This window comes from Symphodus melops (assembly GCF_947650265.1).
Source record: "Symphodus melops genome assembly, chromosome: 11".
Lineage (NCBI taxonomy): Eukaryota > Metazoa > Chordata > Actinopteri > Labriformes > Labridae > Symphodus > Symphodus melops.
The window spans coordinates 8,284,052-8,297,648 of record NC_136701.1 but is presented as its reverse complement, the minus strand read 5'-3'; the positions used below and the strand labels follow the sequence as shown (position 1 = coordinate 8,297,648).

General features: G+C 38.4%; 3 protein-coding genes across 4 annotated transcripts; 2 read left to right on the top strand and 1 right to left on the bottom strand.

Annotated features, from left to right (window-relative positions):
* Positions 1–5: 5 nt before the first annotated feature.
* Positions 6–2,908, top strand: LOC306832163 (methyltransferase-like protein 27). Of its 2 annotated transcripts, none has more exons than XM_079356613.1 (6): positions 6–557; positions 1,162–1,289; positions 1,565–1,693; positions 2,028–2,163; positions 2,480–2,575; positions 2,690–2,908. In XM_079356613.1, exons 1-6 carry the CDS (start codon positions 539–541, stop codon positions 2,890–2,892), a joined length of 711 nt encoding a protein of 236 aa, XP_079212739.1. In that variant the 5' UTR covers positions 6–538; the 3' UTR covers positions 2,893–2,908. The 2 variants fall into 2 exon arrangements, with proteins under 2 accessions (XP_079212739.1, XP_079212738.1); XM_079356612.1 differs by having other exon boundaries at positions 6–590.
* A 1,774-nt stretch (positions 2,909–4,682) lies between these two features.
* Positions 4,683–9,294, top strand: LOC306831708 (methyltransferase-like protein 27). Its single transcript, XM_079355922.1, has 5 exons — positions 4,683–5,018; positions 7,943–8,071; positions 8,283–8,418; positions 8,705–8,797; positions 8,884–9,294. The coding sequence occupies exons 1-5, from the start codon at positions 4,902–4,904 to the stop codon at positions 9,084–9,086; spliced, it is 678 nt and encodes a 225-aa protein (XP_079212048.1). The 5' UTR covers positions 4,683–4,901; the 3' UTR covers positions 9,087–9,294.
* A 2,263-nt stretch (positions 9,295–11,557) lies between these two features.
* On the bottom strand, positions 11,558–12,535 carry LOC306831168 (claudin-4-like; the record flags this gene model as incomplete). The annotated part of the gene is made up of 1 exon (XM_079355114.1): positions 11,558–12,535. One exon carries the CDS (start codon positions 12,533–12,535, stop codon positions 11,558–11,560), a length of 978 nt encoding a protein of 325 aa, XP_079211240.1.
* Positions 12,536–13,597: the final 1,062 nt, after the last annotated feature.

Sequence of the window (13,597 nt, the reverse complement as noted above, 5' to 3'; positions counted from 1 at the left end):
TTAAATTCATATAAATCTCATTACCACAGGTACGCTCTTCTCCCGTCCTACAAGGCTCAGATGAGCCTAAGCTTTTCTGTGAGGAAGACCAATACTGGCTAACTGCGTTAGCTTTACAACTATGCCACGAAAACGGACCAAAACAAGCTATAAAAAGAGCTGAACTTTCGAAAGCTATCCATGATGAAATATATTATACGAAGACTTAGTACCTTTCAAAATTGTTTCAACATCGCATTTGGAAACAACTTTACAGATGTTATTAATAGCTTAGTGACCTAGCTAGTTAGCTCGACTCTTTAATATCAACAGGACTTTCCAGAACACTTTTGTTTTGACTCCTGAATACTCTACAGGTGGAAACATGAATAGCATCCTGGGATAACGATACTGCGCATGCGCGTGCTTCGAGCACAAATGTCGCCTTCAGGGCTTGTTGGAAATAATGGGCTTCAGGATGGTTTTAGTAAACAGTATTGAGACCTTATGTGGAAGATCATCGACTTAACTTGTGGAGCGCAGTATATTTTCCAACTAAATGTTAAAAGGACGAGGAGGTACACAATATGCCCGGCTGACACTGCGGCTTGGTGAATATCGACCAAAGGCGTCTAAACGTTTCCTGGTCATTACATTATGACCCTCGTGACTGCAGTCAAGTGAGCCGGTGTTGTCTGCAGACTGCAGCATAGTCTGTATTCTACAGTAGTATTTAAAAAGTTGTACCATTATCTTTGTTCCAGCAGTCTGAAAGAAAGTAGTTACATGCAACTGTGCCTGTTCCGTATGTACAGCTCGTGTGTTATCTTAAACTAAACTAAACTAAACCTTGCTAAGCAGTTATCATTGACATAGGCAGGTATTCGTAGTGTACTATGTGTGATTGCCGAATGAATTAACTATAAAGTTACCATAATTACAAATTCGGTTTCATTTGGCTTCACATTTGACATAGTCACCAAAAGCAATCACTGTAGGAACACACTATCACAGAGTACAAGCTCAGCTTTTCATGTGAATGGTGTACAGCCTACTCACTGGGGTAGGATACTAAGCTGTTTACACTAACATCTTTATAGTCTTTAATTATAATCTCTCTGTGTAATTATAATGAAACATCTAATAATTATACTTGTCTCTTGATTTTCCATTTTTAAACAGATTTTTTAAAAATGTCTGCTGGTAGGACATTAGAAAATGTTAGGGCGACAGTCTTATCTGCTCACAAGAACTCCACCTTAGAAGATAAGATCAGCTTTTACGATTCCTGGGCAGAGAACTATGAACAGGTAAGATAACTTAGGTAAAATGAATTATTAAAAAAAAAAAAAAACATTTGTCAAGTTGAAGTGAAGTGTCTTACCTGTGCTTGAATCTGTATTTTTTGGAAATAAAATGCAGTCCAATCACAGTGTATAGCTGTCTTGTAAAATGTAAAGTTTACATTTTTATATATCTTCCAAGTAATCGTGTCTTACCTTTACTTGAATCTGTATTGTTTGGAAATGTAATGCAGTTAACTTCATCTATAAGCCATTTTTTTTTTCATATTTCGTTTTAATAGGATCTGGTTGTTCTTGACTACCGTGCACCAGGTCTGGCAGCAAACATGATCTCCTCTCATTACCTCGGTGACCGTGAAGCAGCTGTTGTGTTGGATGTGGCCTGTGGTTCAGGACTGATGGCTAAACAGGTAAACTCACCATCGAAGGAACAAACTTCAGCACTCAGCCTCTGTCTGAAGAAAACTGAATTTAAAAGTGCAACTTTCTTATAAAAGTTTAAATGTAATTTACTTATCTTGGAGAACATCAAGCTAAAATATGTCTTGTCAAATATAAATCTGTGGGGTGTTGAGTTGTCTAGTTAAACATCTTTTCCCAGTGAATGTAATCTTTTATCTTTACTGAATTGTGCGTTGGATCAGAACCTTTTTTTTAAGAAACCTTTTCTTTTTAAAACCCCTGTGTCCTTAGTTCTTGGTTTTAAGTTGAATAGAGTACCCTACATGTGTCATTTTTGTACAGATGAAGAAACTGGGATTTGGCCATTTTGTTGGTGTTGATGGAAGCAAGAGTATGATGAAAGTGGCTGAACGGAGTGACCTCTACCAGGATCTTAAGCAGTGTATGCTTGGAGAGGAGCCTCTACCTGTCCAGTGGGGTATTGATGCTTCATTGTTTCACTTTTTTCATAGATCTTCAGTATTTGGAGAGAAATCCTCATGCAGGGTGGCTAACTTTAATTTGACATTATTATAGACCTTTATCTATGTTTTCCTTTGTTTCCCCTCTGATTTATGTTACTGTTAAAACCCTGTACGTATATATGTATATGTTATCCGATTTAAAATTACAGAAAAAATCTCTAAATATTATACTATAAAATATTGTGAATTTTGACAATTACCTTTATCATATGCAGTGGTTTGGTAACTACGATGATCTGTTTCTCATCTTCTTCACCTTTTTATCATCAGCTGGATTGTTTGACATAGTTGTGATCACTGGAGCGCTCAGTGATGGTCAGGTCCCTGTTAGTGTAGTCGGAGAACTTTGCAAGTCTACCAAACCAGGTGAGAATTTTTCTTGGCGTGTGTTGATTCCATGCCATTTTCACTGCAGTAATGACAACCAGTAGCTCAAAACTGTATATATGATTGATAGCATTAACATCCTGTTTCCACTAGGTGGCAACATTTGCATGACCACCAGAAGTAACCATGACAATCTGGACTACAAAGCAGCTCTGGAGCGTGAGCTAGAGCAAATGGAAGAAGAGGGGCTCTGGTCTTGTGTTGAGGTCACTGAGGTGGAAAAATGGGAGAGAGCGGTGTCAGACAAGGAGGATGGTTATATACCTGGTGCTGTGTATCTCTATAAGAAACTATAGGAATAGAACATTTAGGATAACATTGAGTCTGGATTTATGATGTTGACTTAATGTTTCAGTTTTATGTTAAATAACATACATTCTACATGCTAAACTATTTAGCAACAACCAACATCCCTTCTTGGCAACCACTTTAATTTAATACAGATGCACAGTAACTTTCTTAATACAAGAATAACAACAGATCCAAGAGGACTGAGTAATAAATAAAGGTTCAACCTAAGTGTGTTTGCTGATAGTTTAATTTGTAGTTTTAGCTCATATAGAGGCAATGTGTTCGACTTTAGTCTCAGAATGAGAATTGTTTATTATTGCCAAGTACATGTACATATAGTCATAGACTCAGTGTTTTGGTGCAAAAAAATAGCGAAGAACTAAAGCAAAGATAGTAAGTAGCTATAAAACAGCTGTGCTGCTGCTGATATTAAAAGCAATGTAAAAATAATTCTAAAAAATATTTTTAAAAAATGCTTTGTTGGACCTGTGCAGTTGTGCAGGTATGTGCACGATTAACAATACAAATAAATGGCAGTATAATTTTCCAAAACAGGGTGCAGTATAAACAGAAAATATGCAAGTCCAGTGTTCAGAAATGTAACGCTTAAAATCTGTTTTAGTTTTAATCTATATAAAGACCAGCTAAAATCTCTTCATGGGAGCTTTAATAAAGACTGAATAAGATGCACTATTTTTTATTACAAAGGTAGACACATTTGACTTCGTGCTATTTTATTTTCACTCATGGAAAGCAAAGAGAAAAAAGCATCCATACCTTTTAAATTGGGAAGCAGTAGCTCAGTCTTTTGGGGCTTGGGTTAGGAATAACAAATACATTACAGACTGATTCTGGAATGTGTCTGTTATGAGAGGTGCCAGTTTTCTTCCTGAGCACTCCCAGGATTCCCTTGGGCAAGACCCTATCTGTTTGGGTGCTTTTTCATGTGCAGCCCCCCACTTCATTAGTGCATGTCCATTGGATCCTATTTGTACGTGTGTGTACTATAGCCTATGTGTCGAGCATGTCTAACAGTGTGAAAGTAATTTTGTGGACCATCATATGTTTAGGAATACAGATTTTGTTCCTCTTCATTGACGGAAGTGACACTCGGATCCATGTTAATTAATGTTAAACAGATGGGGATTCACCGGGACTCCTTTATGTTACGTCACAGTCGAATGCGGAAGTAAAGCGAGCAAACGTACTAAAACGTCTCCAGGAGACCCTGTGGGTTATTAATTTATGAATTTCTTTAAAAATGGCATAATTAAGTCATTTTCATATGACTAGTTCACTGGTGTCTTTAACCTGCAATATGCTCTTTAAAGTAGGCTACCTCCCTCTTTTGAAATAGCTATTAGCCCCATTTTGACCAAAGGCTCCCAGAACTAAAAGGTTCAGGGACATCTCTTGAAGGAACTAAAGTAAAGTAAAAGTATTTTTGCAGAAGTCAAAACAAGTAGTTTAATCTTGATGAACTGTGAATAATGTAAAATACACTTAAAGTAAAACTAAACAAGTTGAAAATATTAAAACACTATAAAGGTTTGAAATCCAGATTAAAACTGTGTCTCTTCTCTTACTTGCTTTTCTATGTATTTTTTAGTTTAGTTCGTTTTATCTTAAAGTCTTACTTATTGTTAAACATCCCTGGACCTTCAGAAAGTATGTAACGCTGAGCAGTGTATTTCTTAGGGGTAAACTTCTACCCCAGAACTACATTTCTACCCTGGTAGATCTGGTGGAAACACATAGTTCTGGGGAATAGTGCTGTTGAAAAGGGGCTATTGGCTTTGACAAGTGGGGTGGAGTGTTGTGCAAGATGGATCCAATGGGAAGAGAAGACAATTTTGTAAAACCGGTTTTTCTGTTACAACCCTTCTCTAATTTTCACCTTTAGGCCTTCCTACCCCAAAAGCTAGGTTTTGTCCATTCATGATTTCTTTCCTGAAGAAGCAATTGAGGCTACCTTACTGTTTATTGTGTTTCATCTCATAGTTGGATTTAAAAAATGTCATGTCAAAGAACATTTGAAGCTGTTAAGGAGAGGGTTGCATTGGTTCGTGCAACAGCTGGGGCTTGGGACAAATTGGCGATGTATGACACCTGGGCAGAGAACTACGATCAGGTTGGTATTTATCATCCTTTTTCGATCAGTTATACCACGGCAGGATTGACACTATTTAAATAACAGTTTACCCCCTGTTCTTGTAATATTCTTTTCGTATCCTTAAACACTCCGATGACATTCAGATAAACATTGAGTAGGCTAGCCTAAGCCTATAGTCAATGTCTCCTAATAATAAAATACTACACGCATGAGGCTACGTGTCCATAAAGTTAACGAGACATAGACTACAGAGAAAAAAGAAGCGCGACTTTCTTTGAGTTATCACACTCCCTGTGATCGCTGCATGCGACCACAACGACCTCCGTGAACCTAATTAAACGGCCGAATTACCAATCAATCAATCAATCTTTATTTGTATAGCGTCAATTCAAACTTCCTTTTAACAGGCAGAAATCTTCAGAAGACCAGGGCTCATGATGGAACAGCCTGTGCTGGGCTTGAAATGGGATGGGGGGGCGCGGTTGTTTGGGCAGGCCATCCTCATCAACAGTCCCAAGGAACCTAAGAGAGCTCAGGAGCTCCCAGAAAAAGGAGAGGTTAGAATATTTAGATTGTGACAAGCAGTAATAAGATATGAAAGCAGAGGGAGAGAGAGATAAGAGATCCTGGTGCCAGTTCCCCTGGTAGTCTAGGCCTATAGCTGAATAACTATGAGCTGGTCTATACCTGATCCAGCCCTAACTATAAGATTTATCAAAAAGAAAAGTTTTAAGTCTATTCTTAAAAGTATCTAGTGTGTCTGCCTCCCGGACCCTGATTGGTAGACAATTGCAAAGGAGCGGTGCCTGATAACTAAAGGCTCTACCTCCCATAGTACTTTTAGGGACTATAGGCACCACAAGCAGGCCTGCATTCTGGGAGCGTAATGTTCTTGTCGGATAGTACGGTACAATTAACTCTTTAAGATAGGATGGTGCCTGACCGTTTAGAGCTTTTAAGTGAGAAGAATGATTTTAAATTCTATTCTTGATTTTATAGGGAGCCAATGGAGAGAAGCCAATACAGGAGTAATGTGGTCCCTTTTCCTAGTTCTAGTCAGAACACGAGCTGCAGCATTTTGGACTAGCTGAAGGGTCTTTAGAGATTTACCAGAGCACCCTGCTAAAAAAGAATTACAGTATAATCTAGAGGTAACAAATGCACAAACTAGTTTTTCAGCATCATTTTGTGACATGATCTGCCTGATCTTAGAGATATTACGAAGGTGAACATTATGTTTTATTGTTTCCTATGTTGTTCGTTCTCCGCTCTTTTGTGGATGTTGTCATTGACATGACGTTTTGTTTATAATTTTAGTGAACCACTTCAGTAAAGTTAGAAAGATATTCACAGATTCGGCTTTCCCGGATCAATAAATCACCAGCGGAACATTGTTTTTACAAAACCGATACCTCTTTAGAATAACATAATTTAATGTTTAAAAACAAGTAAAATTACATGAAAGCAGATTTCCTCAAACTAAATCTTGTAGTATAATCAAGAGGAGTTCACCTATATGTGCTGTGAGTTTGCTGACACTACTTCATGTTATAGTTCAGTTATTGATTATTTTATCACATAATTTAATGTTTAAAAATCATTAAAATCACATTAATGCACATTCTCTCAAACTAAGTGTTGTAGTATAACCAAGAGGAGTTCATCAATGTGTGCTGTGAGTTTGATGACACTACATCATGTTACAGTACCGTTATTGATTATTCTATTACATAATTTAATGTTTAAAAATCATTACAGTTACATTAATGCACATTTTATCAAACTAGGTGTTGTAGTATAATCAAGAGGAGTTCCGCAATATGTGCTGTGAGTTTGGTGACACTACAACACTCCTGTATGAAGCTATTGATTTTTATTCTTGAACCTTTTTTTAGTGTTGCAATTTGCAGACGGTCCCTTAGCATTCGAGCCACAGTCGGCTCCCATAGAGGCCAATACAATTGCCCAAGCGCGGCGGACGGCTCGTTTTGAGGAAAATCGGTTTGTAGCTTGTAGTCCACCTTGCTGTGATTCTAAAGAGGTATCGGTTTTGTAAAAACAATGTTCCGCTGGTGATTTATTGATCCGGGAAAGCCGAATCTGTGAATATCTTTCTAACTTTACCGAAGTCTTTCGCTGACCATCAGCGGAATATTGCTTTTACAAAACCGATACCTCACATCATAGCAGGGTGGACTGCAAGCTACAATCGGATTATCCTCAAAACGAGCCGTCCTCTGCGTTTGGGAACTTGTATTGTTCTCTGTGCGCAGGTACCGTCTGCAAGTTGCAACACTTGAACATCTACAAAAATAAAAGTAAATAACTTCACACTTAACAGTTGTAGCCTACTGTCATCAAAATCACTTTACACATAAGTGATCTCTTGTCGTTTGGACTACATTAGAAAAAATACTTTATTTTTTACTTTACTTTAATATTTTTAGGATTTTTTAATTAAGTTATAAAATAGTAATAGCTTTACAATGACATGTTGGAGCATCATCAAACTCACAGTTTACATAGATGAACATCTCTTGTTTATACTACAACACTTAATTTGATTAAATATGCTTTCATGTAATTTTAGCAGTTTTATCTTTAAAGTAGTAATAACTGTACTATAACATGATGTAGTGTCATAAAACTCACGGATGAACTCCTCCTGATTATAGCCTACTATAAAACTTACTTTGATCAAATGTGTATGAATATCATTGTATTGATTTTTTTTATAATTTAAGTAATAAAATATTAAAAAAACTACTGTAGCATGTTGTAGTGTCATCCAACTCACAGCAAACATAGATGAACGAGGTGTCGGTTTTGTAAAAGAAGTGTCCTGCCGATGAGTTATCGGTCCAGGAAAGCTGAATCTGTGAATATCTTTCTATCTTTACTGAAGTTAAAGAATCACTGATCTGATTTTCTTTCTCAAAAAGGATGTAGTTACTCTGGACTTCCAAGCACCAGCTTTTGTGGCAAAGATCATCTCCTCCCATTACAGCGGTGACCCTGAAGGTGCTGTTGTGTTGGATGTAGCCTGCGGTACAGGAATGGTGGCAAAGCAGGTGAGATTGACCATAACAAACAGAAATCATTATGGCTGTTGTACTCTGGCAGTGATGGCACCTATCTCTGTCTGTCTGTGTGTGTGTGTGTGTGTGTGTGTGTGTGTGTGTGTGTGTGTGTGTGTGTGTGTGTGTGTGTGTGTGTGTGTGTGTGTGTGTGTGTGTGTGTGTGTGTGTGTGTGTGTGTGTGTGTGTGTGTGTGTGTTCACAGATGAAAGATTTTGGTTTTGCACATTTTGTGGGCATTGATGGAAGCAAGCTTATGTTGGAGGAGGCCAAAAACAAAGGACTCTACCAAGACTTGAAGCAATGCATTTTGGTACAAGAGCCACTTCCAGCGCAAACTGGTACAGCATAATTGTTTTTTTCCTTATCAACAAGCTAAAATTTGATTTATTGCCAAGTAAATATGTAGCTTTTTTGAGGTAATAAACTTCATTTACATGATTCCAGTACAAGATATTTGCAGGAAAGAAATATATCAATATTACTATATTAAATATAGTAATATTACTTTTTTAAATTTGACAAATAAAAGTTGAGAACTGCAACCTCATAACCAGATGCTCTTAATCCAACATCTAATTTATAGATTTCAGTCTCTATGAGCTGACTCTTCACTTCCTCCTGCAGGATCATACGACGTGGTTATAATTTGTGGAGCACTAACTGTGGATCATGTTGCTGTGAGTGTGATCAGAGAGCTGTGCCACGTCTGCAAACCGGGTAAATGAAGAAAAAAAAAGTGGAGATTTTAATCCATACTCAATGAAAATTATTATTTCTATCTCACCCTTACTTGTTTTCTCCAGGTGGCTTGGTTTGTATGGCATGCAGACATGGTGAAGACAGTGTGGAATACAAAGCATCCCTGGAGCGTGAGCTTAAGGAGATGGAGATGGAGGGACTGTGGAGTTGTGTCGATGTCACTGAGATAGAAAAATGGTCAAAATCATTGACTGCTGCAGGGGACAAATACATATCTGGATCTGTGTACCTCTACAAAAAAGTGTAATGCAAAATAACACATAGCTGCTACACACAAATTGTATAACAACAGACACTGTTGACAATAAAAAGTCAAAGAGATGCAAATTAAACTGAAATAATTCACTCCACACTTCTGGTGTCAAGTGTCCTTTTTATTGTTCAATATGGACACATTTCTGTAAAAAGAAATAAGATGGTAAACATACTGCAATTATATACTGCTTTGAAGGTCTTATGACAGGGCAAAAAGCAAACAATGACTTTTTCTATAGCTTATTGAAAAAACCCCCCAACTATGATGCAAGTCAAACTTAGTCACTTGTATTTAGCAATTATCTTGAGGTGACAGTGGTGTATTCTATACTTGCAGTTTCACCTGGGCAAAATGGCCTAAAAATGTACATTACCAAAGTCAACACGGTAATGTAAGATAGGACCTGAAAAGCATAGAGGACTAGCTCTCTCTCGCACTCTCTCTCTCTCTCTCTCTCTCTCTCTCTCTCTCTCTCTCTTCTCTCTCTCTCTCTCTCTCTCTCTCTCTCTCTCTCTCTCTCTCTCTCTCTCTCTCTCTCTCTCTCTCTCTCTCTCTCTCTCTCTCTCTCTCTCTCTCTCTCTCTCTGAAAACTACAAACTCGCTTCTGTAAGAAAATTAAGCTTGATTTACAAATTCTAGTTGTTTCTATTGAATTAGCCAGACTTATATCTCCAAACTATATAAAATGTATTAAGGAAGACTATGTATTTCCTCAAAGTTAAAAATGAAGGTTCTTTTTTGTCACATATATTTGCAACAAGTACAATCACAGTGAATGTATTAGTCTTGATGCAGCAGAAAATGAGCCAAAATACGACAAATTCATAAAAAAGAATGACAAACAATATTGATGTTATATATTATATGTTAATAATTCATCCCAAGGGGTGCTTTTATCCTAGTGCTGTACAGGCAGGCTTGGTTCGAATCCCACTTTCTCCTTTCCCACACTCTCTCTCCTTGATATCCAACTCTACCCATGGTCCTGTCTCTCTAATAAAGGCAGAATAAGGCAGGGTAGTCTTTTTTAAAAGTCTGCAGCATTTATCTGTTAGGGCCTGATGTCTTGATGTGTGCCTTTGATAACTAGGTGGCCCTTTTTCATAGATTATGAAAATGAACATTAGTGCGAAAAAAAATCATACTGAAGGGGCCCTCAGGTCATTGTGTGTGTGTGTGTATCTATATATCTATATTTATCTATATATCTATGTCTATATATCTATATATTATATATGTATGTATATGTATATATGTATGTGTGTGTATATGTATATATATATATATATATATATATATATATATATATATATATACTAAAACTTGATCTTAAATGTTGTTAATTTTTGTTGATGTTCTCATTTCTGTAAATTCTTGCCAACTGTTGCAGTTTTAGTAATGCATGAAAGTAAACTTCTACTGGATTCAATGTTGTATTGAGTTTGTTTTCCAAGACAGAATGATTCTAATTTTAGTAGATAATGATCCATCCACACATGATGTCAAACTGGGGCACATGTTTTGTAAACATGACTCACTGAAACCTAATTTGAATCCTTTAGAAAAACACCACTCCTCTCCTAACACTGCACACTTCCAATTTAAGCTTCACTCTCTGTCAAACCAGTTTGTCCTGTGGAAAGTTAATAGCCACGAAGATGACCGAGAGCTCAGAGGTTGTTGTAAACATTGAATGACATGATCTTTTCAGCTCATGTGTCATATGTTAATGGTTTTAATGCATTTATACGCAGAAACAGGCAATATGTTGTTCAATCAAACAGTGCAATTCGTTGGCAAGTACATTTCAAATATTCTTTAATAATATAACATCATGAATCACATTTTATAGTTCTGAGAAAAGCCAAAATCAACACATTTACAGAGATATCTGGTACTAATGCAGCTGCATAAGATTTTTTTTTTTTTTTTAACATTTTATCACAAATAGATGTTTCAAGGCTGCTGAGAATCTCAAAGGGGCACATCAGAAATGCACACAGGTGTTGCTATTTGTCTAGCAGTAGCAAATAAGCTAGAGATTCATCCTCATTCAGTGCATATGAACACTGGGGTAAATCATTGATCCCAGTCTCAAATAAGGAAGCTTTTATAAAAATAAAAATAAAAAGTAGACAACAAAGGCATATTTCATTGCACATTTACTCAGTTTGTTGTTGTATTTGTTTTTAGTTCAGTCTCAGTGTTATTCTTCTGCATGTTAATGACTGTTGTCCAAACCTCTTCCTTTTCCTATAAACTCAAGTCCATTCAGTCCATTGGTCAAAACAACATGCTTGAGTAAAGAGATGTACTGCAATTAAATTCTGAATCAACTTCATGAACTACATGTCCACAGTCAGCACTCAGAAAATAAGCAAACTTGTACTTCTAAACAACTCTTAATGTGTCAAATTTCACATTGTATTATTGTAAATGCATTGTATGAATATGTTAAAGAATTACAGGTATGTTTTTGCTGGATTTGAGGATGTATCCTCATTGTCACTCTTGATTGAGAAATTAGGTTCCATTTCTGCTTGTTTCAGCTGAGACTTTGTAGAAGGAGCCTCACTGATTTCAGATTTGGTCAACTCAGGTCTCTTCATCTGGGACTTTGTTGACGGTGCCCACGATCTTTCTGACTGCTGCCTTGATTCTAGATCAGGGTCATCTTCCCAGGGAGGCCTTGTGAACATCTGAGATTTTGTGGATGTTCCCTCGTTGCTTTGAGACCTCGGAAACAAGGCTCCAACAGGCTGAGCCTTTGCTGAAGGTACTCTGCTGTGATGAGAACCTGTTGGGATTGACCCATTGGAGGACCGGACCACCAGATAGCGGACCGAGGGGCTTTTATCTTCATTGTGGGCTTTTAAAGGCCAATTTGAGCTTATGAACAAACCCCCTCCAAGGATAAGCAGTATGGATGCTCCCCAGCCGATGTAGAGACTGGCTCCAATCTCCCTCCGCTGGGCATCTATAGAGGCACTGTAGAACTTCCTCACAACTGCCCCAGCTGCCCAGGAGGTGGGAATCAAACACAGCAGCCCTGTGGCTATTAACACTGCACCCGCTGCCAAGGCCACCTTGCCCTTCACCCCGCCTCCTTCTTCATCCAAAAAGCGAGTGCATTTCCCCCCGACAAAGGCCAGAATGAGGCCAATGCCTCCAACCGCAATGGCCAAGATGGTGAGAGCCCTGGCGGCCTGCAAGTCTGCGCTTAGGGCAAGGAGCGAATCATAAGGTTTACACTGTATCTGCCCTGTGCTCTGGACCACACAGGTCATCCAGATCCCCTCCCAGATGGTCTGGGAGGTGACAATGGTGCTGCCCACAAAGGCTGTGACCCGCCACATGGGCATGATGCAACTGATGATGACCCCAGCCCAACCCAGGAGGCAAAGGGCGCTGGCCAGCATCTGGATCCCCATCGAGGCCATGATGGAGGGGTGGAGGAAAGATCTATGATGCTGCTCAGTGTATACTCACAAAGTGTTGTAGTCTCTTCTGTGGAATGTCTTCAGCGTTTACCTCTAGTTCCTTCTCTTTTGGAGTGTCTCGCTTTTGTTTGTCAGTCTTTCAACGCTGTTTTCACACGTCTTCATCTTTACATGTTGCTTGAACCTTTCCTTTTCTTTCCACAGATGCAATATTCTGGAGTATATATTCCAGCAACAGAGTCCTATCTGAAATTTTCAGCTGTCTGACAGCTTTAACCTAGTATGAGGCGTGTCTCACTTCATCCTCTGTTCATTTGTTTACAGCCTACTTTCCTTCTGCTCCCCCTCCTATTTTGTATGCCTATCCTCTCCTCCCCCATCCACTTCTCTCACCTATGTCTTCTCTCTTTGTTTCTTTACCTGAGAGTGCTCTTTCCTCCTTGTCACCTGAGCGGCTGCCTTCGTGCTGTAGCCAAGTAGTAGATGCACCACACCTTCTTTAGCGGGAAAAACAAAGGGTAGGAGGTTGTCCGAAAATAAAAACAGAAAGGGGAGAGAGAGAGATAGAGAGAGAGAGAGAGAGAGAGAGAGAGAGAGAGAGAGAGAGAGAGAGAGAGAGAGAGAGAGAGAGGTTTCTGTGAAACAGTGACATCACCTAATCCGTCCCTCATTGTCTTCATCGCAAGAGAGGAGTTTAAAACAATGATCTTTGGATAAAGCAGGAAGCATGATAGGTCTCAATGGACATTAGATTTGATCACAAGATGCATAATCACGAGCTGCAAAAAAGTATTTTTTTATTCTGTTCTTATCTTTTTGAACAAATACAAAAAAAGAGAAAGGGAAGTGGCAAGTACATGTCAGTGGAGGGGAGAGCATGATTCATGCATTCTTGTAACAAAGGAGGATGTGAAACACAATCTCCAAAAACCAGTTTCATTCTTCCACTGGCTTCTCCACAGAAAAACCTGTTTTAAAACACACATGTACACAGAGATATGTAAGCACACACACACACACACACACACACACACACACACACACACATACACACACACACAC